The 12,724-nt window shown below is 48.9% G+C and overlaps 2 protein-coding genes across 7 annotated transcripts in view; one reads left to right on the forward strand and one right to left on the reverse strand.

Annotated features, from left to right (window-relative positions):
- Positions 1-9,236, reverse strand: part of LOC137432215 (uncharacterized) — a 92,298-nt gene extending 83,062 nt beyond the window's left edge. The window contains exon 1 of the mRNA XM_078782917.1: positions 9,168-9,236. The gene's annotated coding sequence lies outside the window, so the exon portion shown is untranslated. The remainder of the gene's footprint in view (positions 1-9,167) is intronic.
- Positions 9,173-12,724, forward strand: part of LOC137432213 (CDP-diacylglycerol--inositol 3-phosphatidyltransferase) — a 106,199-nt gene continuing 102,647 nt past the window's right edge. For 3 of the 6 annotated variants that reach the window (XM_068123932.2, XM_068123933.2, XM_078782927.1), the window contains exon 1: positions 9,173-9,308. In XM_068123932.2, the coding sequence (XP_067980033.1) occupies positions 9,239-9,308 (70 nt within the window). In that variant the 5' untranslated portion in view covers positions 9,173-9,238. The remainder of the gene's footprint in view (positions 9,309-12,724) is intronic. The other 3 variants (XM_078782928.1, XM_078782929.1, XM_078782930.1) reach the window with 3 other exon arrangements.

Here is a 12,724-nt window from a genome sequence, read left to right on the forward strand (position 1 = left end):
TTACTTGGTTCCTCCTAAGAACACAAGGGTAGTCCAGCATGCACGCAAGATTTTTTTGAATGTCCCTTATTTTCTATTGTTTGGCATTTTCTACAAGATATGGAATGTCCCTTCTTTTCTTTACTTTGCCACATTATACCCTGATGTAAAGTGGCCTTTGCTATGCCCCTGGCATTTTTCACAAGATACATTATATATATATATTTTAAAAAAAATAACCACCTTTAGAGGCCATTTTTCCCCACAAAGCAGGGGTTGGCCTTTTTCGGGAACCGTTGTCGTTGTTGTCGTTGTTTCGGGACCCGGTTGCTGTCGTTTTTCGGTCCCCTTTTTGAAGCAATGTTTTACGGCCGGATGCCCTTCCTGACGCCAACCCTTTTTGCCGCCTTTAACGACAAGCAGGGAATTACCAGTGAACTGGTACTCAATTAGCCGACCTCGGAAGGTATGACAGGCTGAGTCAACCCCCCTGGCGTTAATTCAGCGATCGACCGGGATTCGAACCCAGGATCCTTGGATATCCTAAGCCGGCACCCTAGCCGCTCGCCCATGACAGGCTGAGTCAACCCCCCTGGCGTTAATTCAGCGATCGACCGAGATTCGAACCCAGGATCGTAGGATCCTAAGCCGGCACCCTAGCCGCTCGCCCATGACAGGCTGAGTCAACCCCCCTGGCGTTAATTCAGTGATCGACCAAGATTCGAACCCAGGATCGTAGGATCCTAAGCCGGCACCCGAGCCACTCGCCCAACACAAGATACATTTTATATACAAACAAAATACATTTGTTCATTGTACAACCCTAAATTGTTTTGACAAAGAGTGGGCAAGTTGTCACCAGCATCCTGAACAAATTTCAATTTGGTGCCCTGACTTGGCCTGGAGATGGGATGGGCACCACCTTATTCAAGACGACATAAAGGACTTTTTTTATTTATTATTATTATTATTTTTTTTTTTTTTTGTATACAGAATCGAGGCTCGTGGAAGAGCTAACATTTATCACACAAACAAATCAAACAGACAAACAAAATATATGAAAAGAGGGAGCGGTAGACAAGATGGGGAGAGAAGGGGAAGCACACAAACACAACATCTGAGAGCAGGGACATCGGGAGATGTGTGGGAGGAAGAGGGCTTGGGGGGAGGAGGCATGGGAAGGGGGGGGGGGGGGGTGGGAGAAGTATAAAACACAAGGACACCAAGGACTTCCAGGACAGAAGTTGGTATTTCAAAAAAGTGGATTTGGGGTGAAATTAGCGGGGGTAGAAAAGATGAAGGTTTTGGATGGGGGAACATAAGAGATGGTGGTGAACAGCTGTTTTAAAGACCTGGAGGGACATGGAGGGACCCAAAAAAATAAGGGGAACAAAATATTCAACCCAGACAGGATTCAAACCAACAATCCCCATCTTGGGAGTTTGATGCTTTATCCTGGTCTCCAATCTCTACTGCCTCTGACATCAACTCATCCTGGGAATTCTTCCAAAGTAAACTGCTCTCTCTCATGCACAGATTTGTCCCATCTCGTCTTCAGTTGTCATACCCTTCCTCCCATCCATGGTACACGGAATCTTGTGATGAGGCAGTTGCCCTGAAACAACTTGCCTTCACCTCCTGGAAAGCAAATCCAAGGAAGGCAATCTCATTTCCTTTCACAAAGCCCGGAATAAGTGTGTGTCCACCCTCAGGAGAGCCAGGAAGCATGATCTCTCTTCTCGCAAGAGTGATCTCTCAAACCTGTCTTCCTCTTCCAAATCCTGTTGGCGTCTTATCAAATCTGTTTCTGGTGTTTGTTTCCCATCGATCCCCTCCCTTACCTCAAACAGCCACACAGCTGACAATGATTGAATGATCGTTTCAAGGCCATTTTCCCCGCCAGAGCAGGGGTTAGCCTTGCGGGCCCCATGACAATCATGGTTCCCTGTTTGAGGCAATGTTTTTATGGCCGGATGCCCTTCCTGGTGCCAACCCTTAGTCGCCTCTTACGATGCGCAGGGATACGGTGCACCTATTCTAAACCGGGGTACACACCGGGCAGCCACACAGCTGACAATGCACGTGAAAAAGCTGAATGCCTCAACTCTGTGTTTGCCTCTAAATCTTGTGTCCCAAACCCATCCCTCTCTGTACCCACCATACCCAGTCGTACCCAGCTGCTCCTGGACTCTGTGTCCTTCCCTCCTGATAAGGTGGAGAAGTTTTTGTCAATCCCTGACTCTGATTCTGCAACTGGACCAGATGGCATCCGCCCACAGGTCCTAAAATCCTGCTCTGCCGCTCTTTCACACCCTCTCTCTGTTCCCTTCACCCTCTCTTTTGAAGGTCATCTGCCATGTGCATGGAAATCAGCCAAAATTACCGTTTTACACAAAAAAGGTGCAAAAACAGATCCTTGCAACTACAGACCAATCAGCCCGCTCCCAATTATCAGCAAAGTCATGGACTCCATCATTGCTTCAGATATCAAATCCTTCCTCTTCTCCAATGGCTTGATCTCTGATCATCAATTTGGATTCAGACCAGGTCACCCTACTCTGGACATGGTGCTTCTGCTCCAACAATGGATGTTGGACATGCTGCAACAATGGATGGAGGTCCTCAATGTCAAACAGGAAATTAGAGCTGTCTCCCTTGACATACCACGTGCCTTCGATACGGTCTGGCACCCCGCTCTGCTCACCAAACTCTCCTCTTATGGTATTTATGTAAATCTCCACGCATGGCTTGTGGACTTCCTGTCTAGTCATAGTCAACGTGTGGCTCTGAATGGATTTCTCTTATCTCCCTTTGCTGTTCAGGCTGGAGTTTCCCAAGGCAGTGTTCTGGGCCCTGTGCTTTTTCTGGTCTTCATCAATGATCTCTCCGACTCTCTGGAAAATCCTCTCTTTGCTGATGACTCCACTCTCTGCCGCTCCATACCTCATCCCTCAGATTGGCAGTCTGCAGCCTCCTGACTCTCTGCAGACCTGGACAAAATCACAGACTGGTTAAACAAGTGGAACATGTCTTTCAATGCTGACAAATCTCACACTCTTACTATGTCTCTCTGAAAAGACCGACTGGACAACCCCCCCATCTACTTTTTTAACAATCCTCTCCAAGAAGTTCTGTCACTCAAGCTCTTGGGTCTCACAATCTGCCATGATCTTTCCTGGGAAAACGACATTTCCAAGCTGGCCTCCAATGCCAGTCGCCGACTGGGCACCCTCCGTCGTGCGAAGTCCTTCCTTGGCACACCTGAGCTCCTCACCACATACAAGGCTTTCATCCACAGCTTAATGGAATACTGCTGTCCCCTCTGGGCTGGTGCTCCTGCCTCACACCTAGCTCGGCTTCATGCTGTTGAAAAGAAAACTTTCAGAATCATTGGAATCTCCCGCGATGAAGCTAACTCTGAGGTTCACCGCTCACCGCAGGCAGGTTGGTGGTCTTTCTGTCTTCTACCGACTCCTTTCTCACCTAGCCCCCTCCCCCCCGTCCCTGTCTGTGCTCTGTCCCCCAAGTATTCCTACAGGTCGCACAAGATCTGCCAGCAACCCTCTTCTGGTGAAACTGCCAAAATCAAGACTCTCTGCTCACCTTCACTCTTTCATTCCTCTTTTCTCCTGCCTCTGCAACAAACTCCCTCACTCTCTTCAACAAACTCTTCAACAAACTCTCTCACTCCTCTTCTGCCAGGGACATTGGAGTCGGCATTTTATATCCCTGGCTTTGGGTTTCAACGATCGATCATGAGGAGGGGCGGTCGCGGCTGGAGTCCCTTGTATAAAGGGACTCTAGTCGCGGCTTGTGGACTCTGGTTCTCTTGGCCAGTAGCTTTGTGACGGCTGAGGGCCGTGCCGAGTGAACTGGAGAGACGTTGGTGCTGTGTGAAGCAGATGGCAAGGACGAGTGTGGCTGGAGTGAACGAACGGCGCGTTATGGTCTGTTTTCCCGCACACGAACTGCACACAAGGCGTGTTTTTCCGCGCAAGGACGTGGGGGCTGTGACGATTCCCGACGGGGTTCTCGAGCCGCTCGAAGCTGAGTACACTACATTTTTACTTTCTTGCTTTTATCATCAACTTGTGTTGTATACGAGTCTGTGTGAGGGCGCTCCAATTAGGATATTACTTTTATCGTGCATTCTTTTGTTATCGGCATTTCTTTCAACTAGGGCATGCCCGTACTATATATAAGCTAGGACGTGCCCGTACGTGGGTGCCCGTTCCTTGCCAAAAAAAGAAAAAAAAAAAACATGAATGGTTTGGTCCATTCGCAACGACCACAGAACCCCCCCCTCTATTTACATGCAATGGTTTGGTCCAAAGCGAACGGTTTGGTCCATTCGATGTGATTCGATGATTCGATGTGAATGGTTTGGTCCATTCGCAACGACCACAGAACCCCCCCCCCTCTATTTACATGAATGGTTTGGTCCATTCGTAAAGCCAAAGCGAACGACCACAGAACCCCCCCCTCTATTTACATGAATGGTTTGGTCCATTCGCAAAGCCAAAGCGAACGACCACAGAACCCCCCCCCCCCCCCCCCTCTATTTACATGAATGGTTTGGTCCATTCGCAACGGCAAAGCGAACGGCGAACGGCGAACGGCTAAATCGCCATAGCTCGGTAAGTACTTGTCCGATTAATTTCAAACCTTGAAAAGGCACATCCTCGGGTCCCCAGCAATATACCTGGCAAGTTTCAAGTATATCGGACCGGTAGTTGTCGAGAAACAGCGGTCACAGACAAACAGACAAACGTACAAACGTACAAACGTACAAACGTACAGACAGAGATTACTGGAATTATAGATAGATAAAGCCGGTATTCTTGCATTATAATTCCGTGTCGGGTTTGAGTTGATTATCCAGGTTCGAAGACGTCTCGTGGGATCCGTGAAGGTAAGAGCTTCGCTACCCTTCGCTGCCTCATCCCCCCCCCCCCCCCCCCGCGCGTATCAATTCCGCAATAGTTGAATTGAGCGCCTCAGAGTGTAAAGCTCGATCGGCTAATCCGTCCCCAGGGTGTTCACCCCGGGAACGTGACAACATGTATTTATTTATCGATATATATTTATATATATTTAATTTTAAAGCAAAAATTGCAGCACTTAGGTGGAATTTGTTTTGAAATCCATGAACTCGACCAATGTATATTCCAAGTTTCAGCTAGTTTCAACGTATAGTCCTTGAGATATGAGCGCCTAACACATTTTGGGCGGACGGACGGAAGGACAGACACCAATGAGAATTCGAAGGTTTTCTAAATAAAACTCAAGAATGCATAAACGGACGTTGCTGAAATTTGTAACATATTACCTCAACATACAAAGCATTTACTGCTGAAATTTGCAGCCGATTTCGTCCAGTTGAAGCCGAGAAACAAATTTGCAGTCCTCACGTTAAAGTTGCACACAGAGAAACGATCCTAACTAGAACAATGCGGCTGTGTCGCCAATATGCCTTCGCATAGTCCCACAACGGGTAGATGCCATCACTCTGCATATGTATGGGTAGGGGATCACGTTTGTGAAGTTTCATGTTGATCGGATAAGGTTTGATTTTCCATCCAATTTGGCTGCCAAACCACGTGATCTATGACATCATAATTTTCAAACTATATGCAACAGTGGTGTTAGATGGTATTTGTAAAATTTTGCAGCGATTGGGTGAGCGGTTTCAGATATAATTATATAATATTTTCCCTCCATCCAATATGGCTGCCAAACCATGTGACCTATGATGTCATAAATTTAATATTTCAATACAAATGGGTCATAGATCATGTGCATGCAATTTTAGATTTTTAGGATAAGGAATTCGATGAAAACATTTTTGGCTGGTATACCACTTCACCTATGATGTCATCATTATCAAGATTTTGTTCCCCATTGCGAGTTCTTGACAATGTTCCAAGTTTAAAATTTTTCCATTCAGCAGTTTCTGAGAAATATTTTTTATTATTATTCGCGTTTAATCCAAGATGGCTGCCATAGCACGTGACCTATGACGCCACCATCATGTAAAAACATTCTGCATGGGTGTCACTCCTACACTGAAAGTTTCGTCTCAATCGGACATGTGGTTGCTGAGAAAAACGAGGTTTAGCCCGTACGGACGTTTAGCTCGTACGGACGGCCTTATGTTTTCAGGTTGCACGTCCGGTGCAACCTGAAAACATAAGGCCTCGGGCGACATTTATCGTCGGAGGAATAAAAAAAAAATGAAGGGGCGTTTTGCGCCTCCTCCCTCGATTTCCATACAATAAGCAATTTGATGTGATACAATACTCATAATGACGCTGAAAATCAGATTTAAGAATAACTTGTACACCCGCAGACTCCGGGAGGGGCAGGAAGGGTCATTCCTCTTTGGGGTATGTAGATTACAGTAGATCTATGGTCGGGTCTCAAGAACATTGAGTGTGTTGTGGCAGGCACAAGGGGCAATAATTCCGCGCACCAGTGGGTGGCGCGAGCGCCCAGGCGGGGACCGATGGCACATGCCCCGCCCTTCGACCGACCGGCCACGCCCGGGGACTAGGCATGGCCTCGGCACATATATGCGGGCTCTAAGCTCGAGCCCGCCCAGTGCTGCAGTTCGAGCTTTCAAAATAAAGCCTCTTTTGTTTTAACAAACGCGTTGTGGCCTACCTCTTTGGCAAGCAAGTTGTGTGTGCGCAACACCACACTTCACTGGTGACCCCGATTGGTTCAGCCGTTGCTGACCACCGAACGCGCCATGGCCACCAACGCCGTCGCAGTAAAACTGCCAGAGTTTTGGGAAGCACAGGCCGACGTGTGGTTCGTGCAGGCCGAAGCGCAATTTCAGCTTCGAGGCATAACGGCGGACGAGACCCGTTACTACCACGTGGTCACCGCCCTCGGGCCCGGCACTGCCGCCCGAGTCGTGTCCATCCTGCGGCACCCGCCGGTCGACCACAAGTACGAGGCGCTCAAACGTCTCCTCATCGCCACGTTCGGCCTCACGGAGATCGAACGGGCCGACTGCCTCCTGGACCTTCCCGAACTCGGCGACACACGACCATCCGTGTGGATGGATTTTATGCTGTCGCTGCTGGGTGACCAAGCCCCGGATTTCTTATTCCGGGCGCTTTTCCTATGCCAGCTACCTCTACAGGTACGCCTCGCGCTGGCCGGTTCCAAAATAAGGGAACCCCGCGCCCTGGCCATAGCAATGCAACCATTGTTCATTGTCCAAGCCTCAGCGAAGGGATCCATGATCCATCAGATGATCGTGGTGCTTCATGGTCGTGGTGCATATCCCTTGTGATCCCAATGGCTTCTGTGATCTCTTCTTTTGACATCGTTCTTCTCTTGCATCCCCTTCCACAGCCCAGCGAGAACATGAGTCTGCTCCTGGTCCTGTTAAGTGACCTCCAGTGCCGGAACTTCTGTGCTTACGGTCCACCTGCATCACAGGACCATGGAGAGAACTGCGTGGAAAAGCAGGAAGGGCTGTTGCTCAGGTGGCGTACCAAGCTGCGAGCGGAGCAGGTCCGAGTCCGCATACGCCGGGACGTGCCATCCATCGAGGCCTTGTTACCCGAGTCCGTGCAGGTTCGAGACGCGTTTGGTGTCGCCATGCCGGTCTACGTCTGGGTGAACCAGAACCTCACAAGGATGCACAGTGTGCTCGAGGCGCTGAAATGGAGCGGGTACACCTACGTGGAACCTGTGGCCGGGCAACTGCGGGGTTCGGATCCAGATGGCTCCGCGCAGATTGTGCAGCACTGGGCGGGCTCGAGCTTAGAGCCCGCATATATGTGCCGAGGCCACGCCTAGTCCCCGGGCGTGGCCGGTCGGTTGAAGGGCGGGGCATGTGCCATCGGTCCCCGCCTGGGCGCTCGCGCCACCCACTGGTGCGTGGAATTATTGCCCTTTGTGCCCGCCACACGCGCCCCCCCATAATTCCCGCGCACCTGAAGGGTGAGTTTGCGGGGAAGCCGGATCGCATTTCCGTGGACCGCCTCAAGCCGGCCCACCTCGATCCGGACCACCCCCCGCCGGCAGCGCTGCCTCCGCGTCGAGGCCGCCCCCCGGCGGTCGGACCCCCGGCACACCTCAGCCCCGCTACCCCCCAGCCCCGCACCCATCGCCAGGGGGCGTTTCGGCCGGGTCATCCGGCTTCCCCGCAAACTCACCCTTCAGGTGCGCAGGAATTCTGGGGGGGGGGGGGGGGGGGCACGTGTGGCGGGCACAAGGGGCAATAATTCCGCGCACCAGTGGGTGGCGCGAGCGCCCAGGTGGGGACCGATGGCACATGCCCCGCCCTTCGACCGACCGGCCACGCCCGGGGACTAGGCGTGGCCTCGGCACATATATGCGGGCTCTAAGCTCGAGCCCGCTCAGTGCTGCAGTTCGAGCTTTCGAAATAAAGACTCTTTTGTTTTAACAAACGCGTTGTGGCCTACCTCTTTGGCAAGCAAGTTGTGTGTGCGCAGCACCACACTTCAGTGTATTAATTTACTAAGTTTCTTGTGAAGAGATCGCCAAGTGGTTTAAGCATTCGAGAAAGCACTCCATTCAAAACTGCTAAGGAACGGCTGGCTTGGCAAGCGCTAGCTAGCTGCTTGGTAAAGGAGCACAACCCGAGCCTCTCCTTTTAAATTTCGTATGAAACAGTAGGAGTGAGTTTCCAAAGTTGGCCACGAGAAATACCACGGAAGCGCCAGAAAGGGCCATGTTTTTCACAAAACAGTTGTGGGTTATATAGAGTACAGTAGATCTTCGCTCAAAACCCCCTTCGGGAGGGCGGGGGAGGCAAATGAATGCGCTACAACCTTCATTGTGTAACGCTGTAACCCTTCATCATCCTGTCAAGTTTGGTTGAGATTGGATAAGCAACGGCGGAATGTATTGGCGTCAAAAAATCATGAGAGAGACACAAATGGCGTATTTTAGTTTGATTACGTTTTAAATACGAACAAAATGCATTTGCTTGTCATTCTAGACGATATAAAAGACTTGAAAAAATAAGTGGGAAAAAAAATATTCAGCCTAGATTCCGGGATTCGAACCAACAATCGGCAGCTTGGGAGTCTCGCCGTATCCATTAGTCCATTAGAGAAGCCGCGAAACGCCATTTTCAGTCACGATATAAAAGCTTCACATAGATAATTAATCCGTCATATGGAGGAGGGAGTCCTGTATCTCACCCTTTCCGAAGTGATGTCATTTCCGTATTAAGAAGCAAACGGGTCGGACCGAGGCCGAGCCGGTGATTTCAATGGCGTGCCAAAGGAACACCATGGTGAGGCGCACGCCGAACGTGTTTCTTTTCATTCCCAATCTGATCGGTAAGGCTCGGTGCGAGAAGCTTCTACGTGACGATACTTTGAATTTGATGTGATACGCGATTTGTTTAGCAAAAGGTGGTTTGTTTCAGCTCGAGCCCCACGTGGCTCCCAGAGAACCGAAGCACATGAGATGCAAACAATCCTTGTTCCTCGAAATCATGTGATGTAGGCCTCGTTCGAAACGTCTTCGTGTACTCTTCACGCTTTGTCTCTGTTCCTAAGGCTAAACTTCCCAACTTGGGACGATATTTCATTCATATATACATATATATATATACAGTGTATATATAGATCTTTATTTTGAACCTCAGATGCTCGTACTTCATCGTCTTGTTTTTTGATGTGTATATCTAATATATTGTGGAATGTGAATATCGCATTGTTGCCGTCATTGAGAGAAGAAGAAGAAGAAGAGGTCAGAAAGAAGTGGTCTGTGGTGTGAGGGAGCCAAGTGGGCTGGGTCTGGGACGGGGATGTCCTCCTCCCATGGAGGGAAATTTTGGTAATTTTTTTTTTTTGTATACAAGATCGAGGCTCGTGTAAGAGCTAATTTTACAATTTTACATTTCAAATTCAAAAATTGAAAATAATTGAAAATTTCAATAATTGAAATTTTACATTCAAAAAGACTCCTTCATGCAAAATCAAAGCAGAATAATCGTGTTTTCCTGATTTAATTAGACATAAGAAATATATATTGTTACATTTGTGGGGGAAGGCATGAAATACCTTCAGAACGTTCAGAATTTGTAGATTAGCATGGCATAGGCCGCGAAGCCATCTCGATGTACGCAAGTCGGCCGTCTGTCTGGGTAAGAGTGTTTACATGTTGGCATAAGGGGCATGGCTTTGTACGAATTAATTGTAGTGCTTGACAATTAATTACCCAGTGTGTAATTTGCCTCCTGTGGTCTTCCCTTCGGTTGTACGGTGTGTACCCTGGTTAGAATAGGTACACCGTATCCCTGCGTGTCGTCAGAGGCGACGAAGAGGGTTGGCGTCAGGAAGGGCACCCGGCCATAAAAACATTGCCTCAAAAAGAGAACCATGACAATTACAACTACATATGGGCAGGGTACAGCCCGAAGTGGAGATCGGTGTCTGAGGTTTGGGACATGGAATGTAGGAACAATGACAGGGAGATCAGGAGAAGTGGTGGAAGTATTGGTCAGAAGAAGAGTGGACATATGTTGTGTGCAAGAGACGAGATGGAAGGGAAGTGGTGTGAAAATGGTGAAGGGTAGGCAGGGACAGAAATACAAGTTTGTGTGGCAAGGGTGCCCGGAGCACGTGAATGGTGTTGGTGTCCTGTTTTCTGAGGAGTTTGTAGACAGTGTGGTGAGTGTGACCAGAGTGAGTGATAGGTTGATGATGGTGAAAATGATGATTGGAAAGCTCTTTGTGAACGTCATCTCGGGATATGCTCCGCAGGTTGGTCGGAGCGTTGAAGAAAAGCACAAGTTCTGGTGTGCGATAGAGAAGCTGATGGAAAACGTGAAAGATGAGGAAATTGTTGTGGTAGGAGGAGACCTAAATGGACATGTGGGAAGGAGTATGGACGGTTTTGAGGGAGTTCATGGGGGTTACGGATATGGTGTGAGAAATGGAGAAGGTGAAAGGATTTTGGAGTTTGCTGATGGAGCTGATTTGTTGATTTGTAATACTCAGTTCCAGAAAGAGGATAATACGCTTGTTACATACACGTCAGGTGGGTCGACGACAACTGTTGACTACCTGATGGTGCGTAGGCGAGATAGGGGGCACCTCCGGGACACAAAGGTGATCCCGGGGGAGGAGGCTGTTTCACAGCACCACTTAGTTGTCTGCGACATAAGGGTGAAAGGTGCGAGAGAGCTCGGCGGGTGAATGTACCAACCGAGAATGAAGGTGTGGAGGTTGAAAGAGGTGACAGGAAGGGAGGCATGAAAAGAGAGGCTGAGTAGGGTCGAGGATGATGTGGTTGAGCTTGAAAGTGGTTGGATGTCAATGAAAGATAGTCTGTTGGGAGCCGTTGGTGAGGTATGTGGATGGACAAAAGGACCACCGAGGCACTCGGAAACATGGTGGTGGGATGATGAAGTTGGAAAGAGGATTGACGAGAAGAGGAAGAAGTTCAAGGAGTGGCAGAAGGCGAAGGGTACGGGAGCAGAAAAAGCAGAGCATGAAAGTTATAAGGCGGCAAAGAAAGAGGTAGCAAAGGCGCAGGAGATATGTAGGAAAATGTTCGGAGAACGCTTAGATTCAGAAGAGGGTCAGAGAGCAGTATTCAGGATTGCAAACCAGATAGCGAAAGAGAGGTGTGATGTGATGGGGGTGAGTTGCTTGAAGGATGAAGTGGGACAAATCGTTGCGGACCCAGATGGAATTAATGGAAGATGGAAAAGATATATGGAAATGCTGTTGAATAGAGAGAATGAATGGGATGGCAACATCGAGAGTAACCCAGTTTTAGGACCGGCAGAGAAGATAACTGAGAAGGAAGTTGAAGCGATAAAAGCAATGAAGAGGAGAAAAGCGGGAGGGCCGACGGGAGTTGTGGGAGATGTGTTGAAGGCAGCAGGAAGTTGGGGTGTGAAGAGAATGACAGAGATCTGTAATCTGGTGGTGAAAGAAGGCCGCATTCCAGTGGATTGGGAACTGAGTACCCTCATCCCTCTATACAAGGAGAAAGGTGACCCTCTGGAGTGTGGCTCGTACTGAGCGATAAAGTTATTGGAGCATGGAATGAAGGTATTGGAAAGGGTGTTGGAGAGGAGTGTAAGGAAGAAGGTGAAGATCGACGAAATGCAGTTTGGAGTTATGCCAGAAAGAGGAACGACAGACACTCTCTTTATTGTGAGGCAGTTGCAGGAGAAGTAGATGGAGAAGAGGAAGAAGTTGTTTCTTGGGTTTGTTGATCTGGAGAAAGCATTCGATAGGGTTCCACGCGAAGTATTGACATGGGCATTGAGGAAGTTAGACGTGGAGGAATGGTTGATCAGAGTTGTGATGGCAATGTACAAAAGAGCGCGCACAGCTGTAAGGACGAAGGACGGGAACAGTGGTGAGTTTGAGGTGAAGGTGGGAGTGCATCAGGGGTCGGTACTAAGTCCACTACTATTTGTAGCTGTGATGGAGGTGCTGGCTCAGACCGTAAAGGAGGGTTTACCGTGGGAGTTGTTGTATGCAGATGATCTGGTGTTGATTGCGGAAAGTATGGATGGACTGAAGGAAAAGATGAACAAGTGGAAGGAAAGTATGGAGACAAAAGGTCTGAAGGTGAATATAGGAAAGACGAAGGTGATGGCAAGTGGTAAAGCATGTGGTGAGGTGGAAAGAACTGGGAAGTGGCCATGTGCTGTGTGCAGGAAGGGTGTCGGAGTGAACTCCATTCAATGTACAATGTGCGCCGAGTGGGTTCATCAAAAATGTAGTGG

The sequence above is a fragment of the Myxine glutinosa genome, chromosome 8, assembly GCF_964187855.1.
Source record: "Myxine glutinosa chromosome 8, kmMyxGlut1.1, whole genome shotgun sequence".
Taxonomy (NCBI): domain Eukaryota; kingdom Metazoa; phylum Chordata; class Myxini; order Myxiniformes; family Myxinidae; genus Myxine; species Myxine glutinosa.